General features: G+C 37.4%; 1 protein-coding gene across 8 annotated transcripts in view; it reads left to right on the top strand.

Annotated features, from left to right (window-relative positions):
• BANP (BTG3 associated nuclear protein) overlaps nt 1-15,021 on the top strand; it is a 138,722-nt gene that overhangs the window by 59,409 nt on the left and 64,292 nt on the right. For 4 of the 8 annotated variants that reach the window (XM_062623709.1, XM_062623707.1, XM_062623705.1 and 1 more), the window contains 3 exons: nt 4,963-5,093; nt 7,878-7,949; nt 10,068-10,112. In XM_062623709.1, the coding sequence (XP_062479693.1) occupies nt 4,963-5,093; nt 7,878-7,949; nt 10,068-10,112 (248 nt within the window). Of the gene's footprint in view, nt 1-4,962; nt 5,094-6,044; nt 6,470-7,877; nt 7,950-10,067; nt 10,113-15,021 lie in introns of those variants that run through there. The other 4 variants (XM_062623711.1, XM_062623710.1, XM_062623706.1 and 1 more) reach the window with 2 other exon arrangements.

Here is a 15,021-nt window from a genome sequence, read left to right as displayed (position 1 = left end):
ATGTCATAGTGTAATAATACATAATAATACAGCAGAAGGCTTATTGGTGCTTTCCGTCAAGTGTTGCAAAGGATCAGCTGTTCTGCAGTTTTGTGACTTTTGAGTTATTGCATGCACAATAAATGAGTCTGCGCTATTTACATTTAAAGAGGATTGCTATTCTTGAGCTTCATTCTTATGTACTTGTTAGGCATGTCAAAGGCTTTTTCTGCTTGTTGTGCATAAAAGTTTATGTAGCATGTGGCTTTGATTTGAGTTGTGCTGCTGAAAGTGATAACAGATTTCTTCTCTGCTCTTTTTATCACGTGGAAAAATTAGCTACATAGATGATGTAGAAAAGTAGGAGGTTGAGGCCACAGTCCTTACGTAGTCTTACAAGCTTTTGGCCTTGTAATTCTGTGATAGCATTCAAGTGTTAAGAGCTCAAGAGGAGTGGATCTGCAGACAAAAGCATGTCTAAGGAAGCCAGTAGGAGAGTATGAATGAATGCCTCTTCTGAGTCCTTTGCCCCCAACAATATTAATTGAGATTGTTCTACACTTCATTGACTGTGAAGCTTTACAGTAGCCACAAGATTTATGGGTTGCATAAAGCTGTAGTAGCAGACTGTTACATGTAGGCAGAACTTGGGTTTTGTTATCTGTTTTTTACGTTTGAAGCTGTTGCCTTTCATTGGAATTGAGGTATTAATTGCAGTGGTTTGCTCTGCTCTTCTCAGTGCCAACACTTTGGTCCTTAATGTGTGTTTTTCTCTTCTTTTTTTCTGATGAGTTGTACACATGGCTGCCATGATAATTTAGTGAGATACTCGTTCTATAAATGTTAGCAGTCTATGGAGGGAAGGCACTAGGAAATGAAGTTTTTGGAAGGAGGATTAATTGAAGAGTGGCTTCTCCCTTTCTTTTAATTTCTCTTCAGATTGTTAAAGCTGTTATCACAGTTTTCCATGTTGGAATTTTTAATTAGTTCTATGACTTTGGGATTTGTGTGTAGAAGTGCGCAGCCTAGGCTGAGATGTCACATACAAAAATGGATGTGGAGCCAAATCCTCAAAGCTGTTCTGTAGAATTGGAAGCATTTAGCACTGACTGAGTGAGGTAGAGGTAATGGTTTACAGCATACAGTTTTATTTCAATTAATTGTTCAGTAATGGTGTTTTATCTGCTTTTTGTTTGAGGGCTGCTTTGCTACCTCGAGCTATTAACCTTTCCTTACTAGGGAAACACATCTGCAAGAAGCAGAAGTGTAAGGCTGGGAGGCCTATACACCAGGAAAATGGGTGTGAGTAACAACACATAAGGAAAATAAGCCTGAATCCCTCTGCTATGGAATTTATACGTCCTGCATTTCCTTCCAAAATGCGAAGCCAGATGCTCTGCTGATAACCATGAAGTAGACTAGGAAAGAATCAGAAAGCACTCAAGGTTTTGCTTTTGAAGTGAGAAATTTTAAAACTGATCTTAGTTGAGAATTAAACGTGCGCCTTCTTGAAATGGTTGCAGGTGATATTTGTCTGACAAATCTCACCTTGCTCAGCAGTGTCTGTGGAACATCAGCATTGAGAGATGTAACAGAAGTAACTGCTTCAGCAGGGGTGATTTTGCCAACTGTTGAACATTCATCTGAGAAGGCAAGCTCACTTAGGCTAAATGTACTTTACAGCTCGCAAGCACACACAGTAAACAAGTAGGAAAAATGTAATAGGTCAGTTTCAATTTGCAAGGAAGGAATGTTTCAGTCATGTTTTTTTCACCCCTATATCACAGCTTAATCACCTGTGGAATAGTCAGTGCAGCATCTTCCATTCCATGCGTAGCTCCCAGGCTATTCCATGTAGCGGAGGTTGCTTTGGGAACACCACGGAAAACATACTCAGTAGTAGCACTGCATAAGCTGTTTGTTCATGTCTAAGTACCCCTTTGTAACCAGTGCAGTGGGAAATTTCAAAGCAGGAGTTCAGCTGTGTAGCTTCTTGGTGCCAGGGATTCTCAAATATATCAAAGTTGCAAATGTGAGGCTAGATAGTTTACATGATCGTGATTTATAACTGTTGACACATCCTCCATTCAAGCCTTGTGCTATTCATGTTTGTGTTTGTTTTTAATGGGGAATGTTTAAAAACGGATAAATAATTACTTTTGTCTGGTCAGAGATTTAGAGAGGAAAAACAATACTTATAAAGGATGTTTTATTTTTAGACACTGTTAAATCCTCTCTCTTCTTTCTTCCTAAGAAGAAAAAAAAAACCCCACCAAAATCCAACAAAAAAAAGAAAGAAAACCCAACTGCGGTTATTGCAGAGAAGCCAAACTGAAATCTGTTTATAAGGGGCCATGTGAGATGTACAGTATGACTGCATTCGATCTGCATCTGCTGTTCCTACCTCTGCTAAGTATAATAATTTCTGGCATCTCTGAAGCAAAAGATGGGTTACAAATAAAGTATTTTGGCCTTTATAGTTAAAAATGTATTCCAATATGTGCATATAATATATATGTAAATATATATCTGCTGCAGCTCTTATTTCTTTAATACTGTTTTATTGCATAACTTAGAAAAGAAATACTCATTGTAAATGAATCTTTGTGTTTCCTCAGAAGTACAGCACTGCAGTTTTTGTAATGGTAGAAAGTTCTGTAAGGGAAACACATTTTTACTTGCTTGTGTCCCAAGTCCAGTTTTGCTCTGTGTGTGTATTTACATTTATGCTCTGTGTTTGAGTGTATGAAGTTTACATGTACGTGTGTGTGTGTGTGTGTGTGTACACATGCATTGAAATGAAGGATTATGTGCTTGGATGCTGTTTTGACCAGTGTTGAGCTGTAATTGAGCTCGGCTGCTGAATTATGTACTGGGGGACCGAGCAGCATGATGGAAAGACAAAATCACAACAAATGGAGTAGTGGTAGCTTGTAAGAAGCAAGACAAGTAACAGCAGGTTTGCTTAGCTATTTAGCATCCAAAAATGCTATTATTAAAAAATACAGACAATTAATTGCATAAAATATTATTAGGACTGATGTAATGGAAATGAGAGGAAAAATGAAAGACAACAAGGCTTAGATAAATGATGTTTTTGGAGTATCTGTTGCTTTCAGTGTCCATGGCAAAGCCACTGCCAATAGTAAGCATGACTTAATATCAGAATTGGAAAAAATCACACTATTATTTGGTTGATGGTGCAGTTTTTCCTGTTAGGTACGTGACTTTTCTGGCAACTGTGATTTGTTAATCCCATCTGGAATTCTGTGCAGCAAACTTCTGTTGACAACAGTGAAGGAAATACTGGAGTAGCACTCTAAGCAGCAGGACTATATTTAAGAAATTATAAATGTTCTTCAGTTACCTCCTAGTCAAATGTAAAGTATTACAGATGGACGCCCAAAAGAGAGCAAACCCATGTACTCGTTAATGTTTTGCTCAATTACTGCAAAAGTGTTCTGGTTGTAGTTATGTGTTTGCAGATTAACATCCATTAGAGCTGTCTAGTGGAACTGTTAAGCGACTAAACTTTCAACAAGTAAGTAAATACCAGCTTGGTGGTTTTGAGTTAGTTTCCAGTCCCCATGTTTAGACATAAAACTCCAAAATTATCTTCTTACACAAACAGTTGGAGACAGGATGAAAAAAAACCCCAAAGAATGGATATTTTTTTAAAGAACATTTCCATTAAAATATTTGTATGAGTGAACAAGGTTCATTCTTACAAAACTAACATTCTCTTTTCAGTATAAATCTTAAAAATATTAAGTAGATGTATTAAAATTTTATAACTCATGACTTCCTCCTGTGCTGCCTTAAAAAAACCCAATAATGTAGAAAAAATCGAAGTATATCAACCATTAGTTATCTCTGAGCAGGACAAGGCCTATCAGTGCTTATTTAAGCAATACATAAAATCTTGTAAGGAAATGATCTACAATGGAAGTAAGTGACACTGTTTCTTAAATATTTTCATTATAGTTTCCGGTACTTGGAGAGATTGAAAGCCCTGTGGTATTGAATCTAACTACATGGTGGATATTAATGTGTTTTACGTTATCTTCTAGCATAGAAGTCATTGTCAGAGCAATAAATAATTTGGAAAAATTGTAGACCACTTAATGCTTCAGAGATTTCATTCAGTGTATTTTTGTGGTGTAGCAAAAGAAAAATGTTAAAATCATTTATAAGAATGCTGTAAGTAAAGTGTTTCTTCAAACAATGCATTATTCTAAATGCCCTTTCTGACAGTCCCATTGTCCAAGATGTCTTAAGTAAAAAAAAAAAAAAAAACCAAAACCAAGGAAGAAAACTAGGACTGGTGCAGAATTGTAGTGTGATATTAGTATGATACTGGGGCATTTTAAGGTTTTTTCCTAGCAGCGTCTACTTGAACTTGTCACATGTGCTGAAAAACAGTCATTGATTGATAGCTCCAGGTCTTTTTCCTGATTGCTAGAGGGATGTATGGAATCTCGTGATATATTTACCCACTAATGAGGTCTTGGTCTGTAGGAAAGCATATGTAACATCAGATTTATAAGGATCCTTTCCCTGCAGCTGGAAAACGTAGAAAGGAATCTGTGATACATCTGCTTCTAATGCAAATCGTTATCCTCTTGAAATCACGCAATGGTTTTCCTGTTTCCCGAAGGTAACACCAGGTGTCTTCCTTTGTGTAGGGGCTGCTGCTTAGGAAATGTATGTGGTTTTGCTTTGATACGACTTTTAGTGTTGTAGAATCTTTACTCAAGATTCAAAAGATGGTTTTAAACATACGCTTTCTCAGAGACAAAACAGCCTTTGGAACTCCTGTAGCAGATCTACAAGCACGTGTAAGACTATTAATGCACAAATGATCTGTGTCTGCTTACTGACTGTGTTTGTTTTCCACAGTTTTTAAGTCGTGATTTGTTGTTGCCTGGACACTGGCATGAGATAAACACATGTCACAAAGCTGGATTTTTGTCTCTTTTTCAGAGGGTTCGCAGAGTTCAGTTTCAGCTTCTAATGAGATCCAGCAGAACCAGCCACAAGCGCTACACTATGCACTAGCCAATGCTCAGCAGGTTCAGATCCACCAAATAGGAGAAGATGGACAAGTCCAAGTAGTATGTACTCAACTTTTTCTAAATGATTCCATTTAAATAACCTAGTTTATTGCAAACTTTGCTTCAGTTTAAATTTAATTTTCGTTTTTTGGTTTGAAGTGGCCTATCATTATTTAAGTGTGATTTCCAGAAAATAAACATTGAAAGCTTATAAAAAAAAATCTTATTTGGCAAAAATCTTCATACAGGATGTGTTCACACAGTTATTGCAAACAAATGCACATCGATTACTATATATAGAATGACTAGTCTCCACCTGGCTGTTTGCTTGCACTTGCCATAATAATAATAGCAGACGTACTCAACGCATGATTTACACTTCAGAGGTAGTTCCAGCTATGACTTTCAAAACAAGAATGCATTTATTTATTTATTTTCATTTAAAAAAACTCTGCATTCTTAGGCATTTTTGACCATCTGCTAGCTGAATCCCTTATGTGTGTATTCAGGTACATGTATATAAGTAAAAGTTATAAATATTGACATTTTTTTTAAGCCTGAGACTCCTACCATCACTCGGCCATGATTATAGATAAGGTTTTAGTGTACTCTGAAAAAAACTCATGTTGGCTTTAGTTCCTATGTACTACAGTTTGGCTACAAGGATTGTTTGAAATTCAAATTAAAACAAAACAGAACTCCAAAACTCCAAACCCCAAACCTCAACGGGGCTAGGCAGTGTCCAAGCGCAGAACAGAAGCATGCACAGAGATGTATGTGCCTGCTCTGCATGATGACCACATAAGACCACTTCCCTTAGAAACCAGGCTAAAAAAACAGGTGGAAATGGGCAAATAATCAAGAATTCCTGAGATGTTAGTCAGTGATATAAAATGTAGTAGCTAGTGGTCTGGCTGTTGCAAGAATTTTGGTCAGTGTCCTTACAAAGAAGAGTCTGAAGTGGAGTAATGAATAGATATTTGATAGGTATTTATAGTATTCTCTTCCCAGGTAAGAGAGGCAGTGCAGGAGAGGAGAAAATCCGTCCAACTGAATAATTTACACATAAAGAATGAAAACTCTCTATCAACACAGCGAATACTCAAGTCTGGTCATGCAGGCATGCAAATAGCATGGAAATGGTGACATTGCTCTGAAAGATAATGACAGAAAAAGGGCTGTGAAAGGCTGATGTGTTTGGAATCTTTTAAAAAAGGACATGTCTGTAAGGCTGCTACCCAGAGTAGCAGTAAAGGAGTCATGGAAACTGGGGGAAGATTTCAAGATATGCGCCACACTGTTGAAGGCAACTGGCAGAGCTGTAAGCATTGCTTAAAGGGAGGACTTAAACATTAGCCAGAATATTTTTTAAGGACTGCATGAAAATTAAAGCAGTTGAAATGAAAGTCATTGGGAGGAACTCCAGTAAGCAACTATAGGAGAGGAAAATGCACTATAGAGCAGGCTAACAGTTATTAGTAAGGTAGTAGGTATTTATAGTATATATGTTTAAAAGAAATCAGTATTGACTTGGATTTGTGAACAAACCAAAAGGACTGTCCTTTGAAGGTCAGCTGTGTATCTGCAAAAGATGAGTGAGCAGTTCTCTTCTGGAATGCTGCATAATACAAAGATGAATAAAGTCACCTTCTTCCCCTCTCTCTTTAATCAGAAAGGAGGGTGGCTTACATTTGAAAACTCTATAAATGGGTCTTTTAAATGTTCAGTGCTTTTTCCTGGGAGCCCTGAGAGCTTGATGTTAAGGAGGGAAAGTGATTCTAATCTCAACATGGACTGGGCTGTGCTATAATTTTATATACAGTCCCTATTGTCAGAGCAATACTTTCAGTATGTTTTTTCTTCCTATAAATAGACAGTTTCCTTCTAGAGGAAATGAAACTGTTTGAAATAGAGGGATCTGTGTTTCTTTGAAAATCATATGCAATTGTTCTTGTGTTATAAAATAAGAAGAGCCTTTGACAGAATTCCAAATGATTATCTTTAATCTCTGTCTCATGCAGGCATATTAAAATGAACACAAAGCCTTATAAACCCTGAAGTAGGTTATTTAGAATCCAATCTCCCTTCAGGTAAATCACAGTAGCAAGGACTTCACTGGGCTAGTCAGGATGCGCAAGGAATTCCGTCCACTCTTATCCATGTTTTGATCAAATGGTTGGCTTGATAACTGTTCTGAAGTGGTGGGTATGGTCAGCAATACAAAGTATTAACATTATTAAAACTGTTACAACAGATTCTCCACTAACATAAACCAATGTAACTGCATTCAAATTAACTATTTCATGCCAATTTACAGCGGCTTGAGAGTTTTTAGCATGGTACTGTACTTCAGCCAAACTATGGGAATGCATAAAGCTCTTTGGACACTTACAAATAACCTTTTAAAACCTCACTCTTAGCAAGTAGCTAGTCTTGGCATATCTGTTTCAAGAACTGAATTTCCAAGGTCTTTAAATGGGATTAATGTTTCAGGCACAATGCTAATCTGCCAGAGCAAGTTAGTCCCATACTTTGTGTATCAATCAAAAATGCAGACACTGTGTCTGTAGAGAAATGTGCTACATAAATGTTATTATTATGCCCATTTTCTTTCCTTTTATGTGAAAATGAACCATTCTTTCTTCAAAGTCCTTGTGCTTACACTTTGCATAACAAGATGGGGAAATATGTATGCATTTTATTATTTTTAAAGCTCTCTTTAGTGGTTTTCATTGAATAAGCATTTGGTTTCCGTACGTTAAGCTGTATTGAATCCAAGGTAATAGCCTCTTCCTCTAGTTATGATTGTCTTCTGATGCTTCTTGGTGTTTTCTTTTGTTGCGGATCCCACAGGGCCATCTCCACATAGCCCAGGTTCCCCAAGGCGAGCAAGTCCAAATCACGCAGGACAGTGAGGTGAGCCAAGTTTGAGTACGCGTGGATAAGATGTTGGCCAGAACATAGGGCCCCAATTCTAAAACTGAACCTATGGGATCCGTTACAATGCTCTACAGAGACCAGCAGGAGTAGAAGTGAGAGCGTGAGGTGGAGCCAGGATGAAATGAGCTTTATGGCAGTATATGCAATATGCACTTTCTGTCTCTGGGGGAGTTGTGGGTTTCTTTTTGTTTGTTTGCTTTGGGTTTTTTTTTTTGTCCAACCAAGACAGCTCTGTGTGTGTGTTACATGAATGACTGTTGTATATGGCTGATAGTCTTTGGAAATTTAGTACTTACAGAGTATTGTAAGAAACCAGTTTAGGTATTTGCACTGCGTTTGAGAAATGAAATTAATTACGTTTATGAACTCAATGTGTTCAGAATACTCAGTGTCTTTAACTGTGGGAACTGTTGAACAGGACTTGGAGAAACCTTTAAACTCTGTCTAGTAAAGATACATTGCAGAATGAAGTAAACTGATAGAGAAATCTGACACTGAGGTATTTGCACTTCATATTGTTTTCTATAATCATAGTGTAGTAGAATGGAAATGGATAAATCCGGTAGTGAACCCTCTAATTTTGACTTCCCCCCCCCCCTACTCAGGCAAAACAGCTGTTAAAGCCAGCTGAATTTACCTGGGTGAGAGTAACTATAGTTAGGTTTGGAGAAAGGACCTTAAGATCATCTAGTTCCAACCGCACTGCCATGGGGAGGGCCGCCTCACACTAGGGCATTTAAAAATGTATAGAGACTCCTAACTGCTAAGACTGCTGATTTCTTAATGCACTTTGTTTACATGAAGAAGCAATAACTATGTAAGTTTAAACATAAATGCAGCCTACAATTTTAATCTATGATTTCTCTGTAGTGTATTTTACTCAATGTGAAGCACATCTGCTTGTGGGTAGGCTTAAATCCATTTCCAAAGTACCTTAAATCACATCTCATAAAACCACTTTTGTTGAAGAGGGGTATTGTTAACAAAGGGAGCTATTGTAGAATAAATATTATTGTAAATATTATATAAATATTATAGTTAAAGGCAGTCTTCTTTGAAGAGCTTCTCAGACGGGGGAAATAAGGAAGGATCAAAATGTTCTGGGTCTAAAGGGATGTATAATGTGCTGCAACAAAACTGAAGCAGGTTTTGGGTAAAGAGACACTGAAAAAGTTATGATTCAGCAGATATGAATTGTAATTGATCCTGAGGTGCCCGTTGGCTTCCTCTGGAGTTCCTGTGTGTAAGACTTTTAAGGACTACATCTGTCCATGACAGATGAAAACATCTGGTTTTAAATTTATTACAATGTACACAGCTTCAAATAAGAAGAAGTGCTGCCAGTAAGAGAAAATGCAGAAAATATGCAAATCAAAGAACTGGTGGGTTTTTTTTCTTCAAAGAAACGTGCTGTTTCACTGCATGTCTCTGTGTTTGGGAAACTGTGTTTATAATCCAAGTATACTTCTGAAAAGACGTATCTGAACATATGAATAAAAGCTTCATTTTGAAAGATACTGCTGTCCTTTTTACTTTGTAGCTACAGTTTCCTTTAAATACTTTACAATATTGATTTTATCTTGTAATAGATGTAACTTATGTGGCAGAACTATGATGGTCTTGGTATCAAATTTTGATGAAATAAAAAAATCTGGTAGCAAAGGCAGTAACTTCATAACAACCAATAGTAGATTGTACTTCACACACCTAAAAGTGTTAATACTGCTAATTCTGGTTTAGTAGTTTAAATTTGCAGTTTTATATAAATAAGGAAAACCCCAAAGCTTACCTTAAAAGCCATGCAAACAAACTGCACAAAAATATTGTGCATCATACAGTAACTTTCAGAAAGCAAAACATGCTGGTGCTGAAAAGCTTCCTTGCTTTTTAGTCTGTTTATCCTCTGTGGTTAAAGTGCTGACCATCGAATTGTAGCTGGATTGCCAAGATAACCCTCAGCAGAATTTCCTAAATTAATAGATTTCCTTAATATTGAAGTTGTTTAATAATGAGATGAGAAACAGGCCTTTTTCAGGTCAGACCAACTTGTAAAATTCCAAAGTCATTTTAATTGTCACTGCTCTTATTTCACAGGGAAACCTGCAGATACATCAAGTTCATGTGGGTCAAGATGGGCAGGTAGGAACATAACTCAGTTTTAAGCATAATTTTACTTTGGTCTTTAAAATTAATGTTGCAGTTGGAATGATCTCACATTATTTGTGCCTGGTTTAAAGAGCAAAGTCTGTTCTGGTCTTTCTGTTTTAATAAACAACTTGCAAAATGATAACACGTAAGCTGAGTACTTTGTCCATGGACTCAAAGTATTTGCTCAAGCTTATTTCATTACTCCTGTAAGATGCTTTTATCCCTGCAGTTTATACCTTCTTGTCTTTGGCCTTTTCACTCTCAAATCTACTAACTGGATTGTTTAGACTGTGTACAGTATGTTCTTTTCTCTGTTACCAACTGTCACTATGGCCAGATGTGGGCTGCAGTCCATGCTAACCAAAGAACATTTATTGCCGAGGTTTAAGCAGATATTTTTTCATTATATGGCTGTCTTGGGAGAAACAGATCTTTCATATCTGCTTTAGTTCTTTTTGATAAGATGGCTTTATTAGGTGCTTATGCATACATGAGGGAAGAAAAAGAAGCTTTTACTTTGAGTGATGAGTCAGTAAGCGATTAAATTAGCAGAATTTCCATGTCAGGTGTCAGCAAAATTCCTAACATTTGATCTCAGTCACACTTTAGTAAATGTTGAGCTGTATTAAAATATCCACAGCACGAAAATGTTCCTGTAAGAAGCTTTCTAGCCAGGCCACTTGAATAAATGTGTTTTGAATTTTTTTTGTTCCTGTTGAATATTAATAAGTTGTGAGACATATGGCTAGGACGTGAATATTGCCCTGAAGTGAAGCGGCTCACATCATAAAGGTTCTTGAACTCAAAGGCTTTGAGAAGCTACCAGTACTCTGAACTTTTGACCACATACAGTATTCATGTAGGGAAGCAATATGATTTGTATTAAAAAAATAAAACCCCCAACATTTTAAGTATTCTTTACTGAGACTTTAATCAGGAATACTTTTACAGAAGTGACACGAGGAAAGGTCATTTCCTTTGGAGACATGTCAGAACCTTTGTTTGAGTACTTACCGTTCTTTTTTCCTGCTTTGTGAAATACTACTGGCCAAATACCTTCTTTAAAGACTAATATTGGGTGATGGTGTGCCACTCTGACATGGCGATTAAGTTACTTTTAAAAAAATATTATAGCCTAGTACCATAATTTTTCCCCTTGGAATATCTGTTCCTAACAAGGATCCCCAAATTTCACCTTTCTTAAGCTGCATTGCTTGGTTCTATTTAAGATGTTTTGAGTTCCTGCTGGTTGTAAGTGAAATGTTTGGATGACTATGTTTTCCTGAGCCCTCTGTTTTAGGTAGGGGAGGCAAATTCTTTCATATAACAGTGGTATTCAGCTAACTCTCATGCCAAAGTAGTCATGAGGTAAGAAACTGTAAACTCTAGAGGAGTAAAAACCTTCCACACTCTAAATGTCTGTAAGTGGAGTCTTGCTGGTTGCCTGAGCAGCTACATTAGCACATGTAGAGTAAGGCTATTCTGGAAGAAAGACTTTCTACAAGTACATGTTTGTAAATGTGTGTGCACGTTTCTCTGCATCTGTATAGAACATGGTATGTGTTGAGGTGTGTGAGAGTACAAGATAGGGAAGAAAACCATGATTTAATCTTTTTGTTGTTGTTGAAATCCACATCACTTTATCTATAGAAAGGCATTGGTACTATGACATAGTACATATTTGTATACATACTGTGCATATGTATGTCATACTTGACATCTTGCTTCTACCCAAGCGATTGTGTCTGCACGTGTGTATGGAGGAAATCACTTCAGCATCCTATCTTCTGTTTTTTAACTAACTGTACTCTGGGCCCTGCTTTTAAACTTCCCATGAAAGCAAGCAGTGAAGTGCTGGCGTAGTTGTTCTTCACACGCTAAGCTATGTTTTGGTGCAGAAAAGTAACTGCCGCCTCTTGAGCATCAGCAGGCATTGTCACACTTCAGCTGGAATCTCTGCAAATCCCCAGGAACCCTCAAGCTCCTCCAGAAGTATTTGCTGCTCAACTGTTTTCCAGTGGAGCAAAAAAATAGGAGGAAGAAAATATTTAGGGGATTTTCATCTCCATTCTGCGCTAATTTTGAACCCTTCATCAGCAGTTTTAAGCCACGTGGGCCTGTTTTGCACTGAAGTGGATGAGTAGCACTCACATGATTCCTTACAACAGCTCCCTGTGTCTGTTAACAAGAGGAGCAGAGGGAAGCCTCGTGCCTCAGCTGTTTCCTGCTCATCAGCTGATCTGTGCTAAGCGACCATTTTTTGAGCTATTAGCTCATAAAAATTGCAAGGAAAAGTGAGTTAAACCATGTTTGTGGTTTAAGAATGGAAGTTGAAACTAATACATTTTCTTTGGCACTTACAGTGGGATAAGAGCACAAAAACTTGTCATATGATATGGTTCAGTGGTAATGGAAGTCATAACAATCCAGTAGCTTGCGATCATCTGTACATGACCTGTGAGCAGGGAGACTTCTGTAGTTTTCCCACCTGTCCATTACTTTTCAGGAGAGTGGCTTTTTCTTCCATGTTTTGAACTCTAATACATGCTGCCAAGGGACACTAAAGAATATTGATAAGTGAATAATGTGGCACTTCTGTTACTAAATGTTTTTAGCTGACTACTAATGGTAATAGATTTTAGCTTGGCTACCAAATAGTCCCTTTGAAAATTCATCATTTGCTGCTGTTCTCCATCTGTTACTGTACACTTCACAGATGTTGGGTAATCTCTCGATTCAGGTGAGGCTTAGTACTGCCACCTGATGCACGCTTTCAACCTGAATTACAAGTAAAAGGTTTTCAAAAGCTGGGGATGCAAGGCATATGTTAGCTTCATATGAACTAAAGCATAAAATGGCATAAATTCACTGTGAAATTTTATCAATAAAATTTCCAAGGTGAATAAATGTTTTAAGCTTTGTAACAGTAGTAATAAATACCATCTTTTCTGCAGAATGCTGCCAGTTGTTGATTTTAACTTCTTTTTCCCCTTTTTGGATTGTCTATCCAGGTAGTTGCACTGAATTTAGATTTTGTTTTTCTGGCATCATTCTTCGTGGAACTAATGAAATAATGCCAAAAAGAATGCTCTCTACCTACACATGTGTTCTATTAGCTGAAAGTCTCGTATTTCGGTGCATGTTTAATAAAAATACCAAACTGCAAAAATAATTAGAATTTGTGTTAACTAACACTTGAAGCCTCAGACCAGCAGAGGCTTTTTCAACCTTACATTTTATACTTAAGATTACCAGAAGATTTCTAATTTGTGTGTCTTTCCTCTGATTACTTTTCTCCCTAATTCCATCCTTTTCACCCTTTGAGCGTAAATGTTCCTTATCGCAGGAGGCATTCCATGTGCGTCCTGCACAAGCTGACATAGTACCACAGTGTTCAAAAGTATAGGTGGGGTTTAACGAGGTGGAACAGTTTCAGTAGTTTGACAGTCCTTGATATTCTGCATTTTGGACATTCCATTTTGTATGTCCTCACAAGCCAGTGTTTCTCCAATTTAGAAATTAATTAAAATGACACCAGACAGATGGTCTTCAACTAATAGCTTTAGTTCTTAAATTAAAAAGTTAATGCACTTTAACATCTAAAATGTGATTATATGTATTCTTGGAGAGCTGGCAATTTGTTCTGCTCCATGAATGAAAAATTGATAAGAGTAGGAGCATTTAGTTCACTTAGTATCTGTAGGTAAGTAGAAGAAGCAGGAGAATCCAGAACAAACAGTATGTACGGTAGTTTAGCAGCAAAGAACTAGTGAAAATTGCTTTTGTAGTAATCAGTCTTCTTACTGTGTGCATTAAAACAAATTCTGTGTGCAAATAAACATGCAGAGTTGCTCTTCTACATAAGGAACTTGGCATCTTACGTAGCTGTAGTCATAGTCTCTTGCAGATTAAGTTTGTAATCAGTTGTGTGGTGAGACCCATCCATAGCTGTAGAATTACATATATGTAGAGAGAGGGGATCACATTAATAAAACATTTTCCTGGTGGTTAATGAGGTATTTGTATGGAGCAGAGATTGCATTGTCTTTTTCTGAACCTCTACTCTGACCTTGCTGCTATGAGCTTTATGGCAGCTCTGGGGTCTGAGAGAGTTCAGATGCAGGGCTGTTGGGGTAGATCACCAAGTGAGCTTTACAAAAGCATCGTTGTAATGTGTAATGATTGCATGAGAGTAAATGAATCCATGATAGGAAAATACATTCTTGGAAAACTGCTGTAGTGATGGTGAAAATAGGGCAGACTTGAGTGCTGCCTAGTAGCAGCTAGCTGCCGTTCGGCCTGAAGGGTTACAATATAGACGTGTATGAGAAATAGATCAGTGAGACATTGTCTTTAATGTCCTCCAGAGGAGCATGAATCTGATGTCTCATTCAGATCTGTTTTCAATACACATAGTACAGCCTGTAATGCAGCACAGGAGGAGATGTGACCTCATCACCTATGTTTGAAACATCTGCCCACTTTCTGCGCTCTGCTGAGTATGAAGCAAAGGGAAAGCTGTTAAATCGTGGAGGAATGGAAAAGGGTGAGAAATAGTTCCAAATGTTAAGGGGGGAAAAAATCCTATTCTAGTAATTTCATGTAATATTCAGTGAATCTTACTTGTGACTGAATCAAACTGAAATGAAAATACATTGGCTTGTGGAGGAAATTATTAACAAACACACGGGATGGTCTTAAACCAACTCTGTTAACATCTGGTTTTTGTATCTGTTTACCCCCCAGTCATTAGTGAGATATTCACACCTTGCTTTTCAGTGGGTGCACCTCGTGTTTTAAAGGTCCAGTTTAATCCACGACACGAGCATGATTTTCAGTTATACAAACAAAATGTGTTGGCATATGAACTCAGCTTTGCTCGCTTATGCATTTTGCAGAT

Source organism: Pezoporus occidentalis, unplaced genomic scaffold, assembly GCF_034315485.1.
Source record: "Pezoporus occidentalis ecotype Australia unplaced genomic scaffold, CSIRO_AGI_Poc_V1 ctg258, whole genome shotgun sequence".
NCBI lineage: Eukaryota > Metazoa > Chordata > Aves > Psittaciformes > Psittacidae > Pezoporus > Pezoporus occidentalis.
The sequence above is the reverse complement of the archived record's forward strand: the minus strand, read 5'-3'. Positions and strand labels throughout refer to the sequence as shown.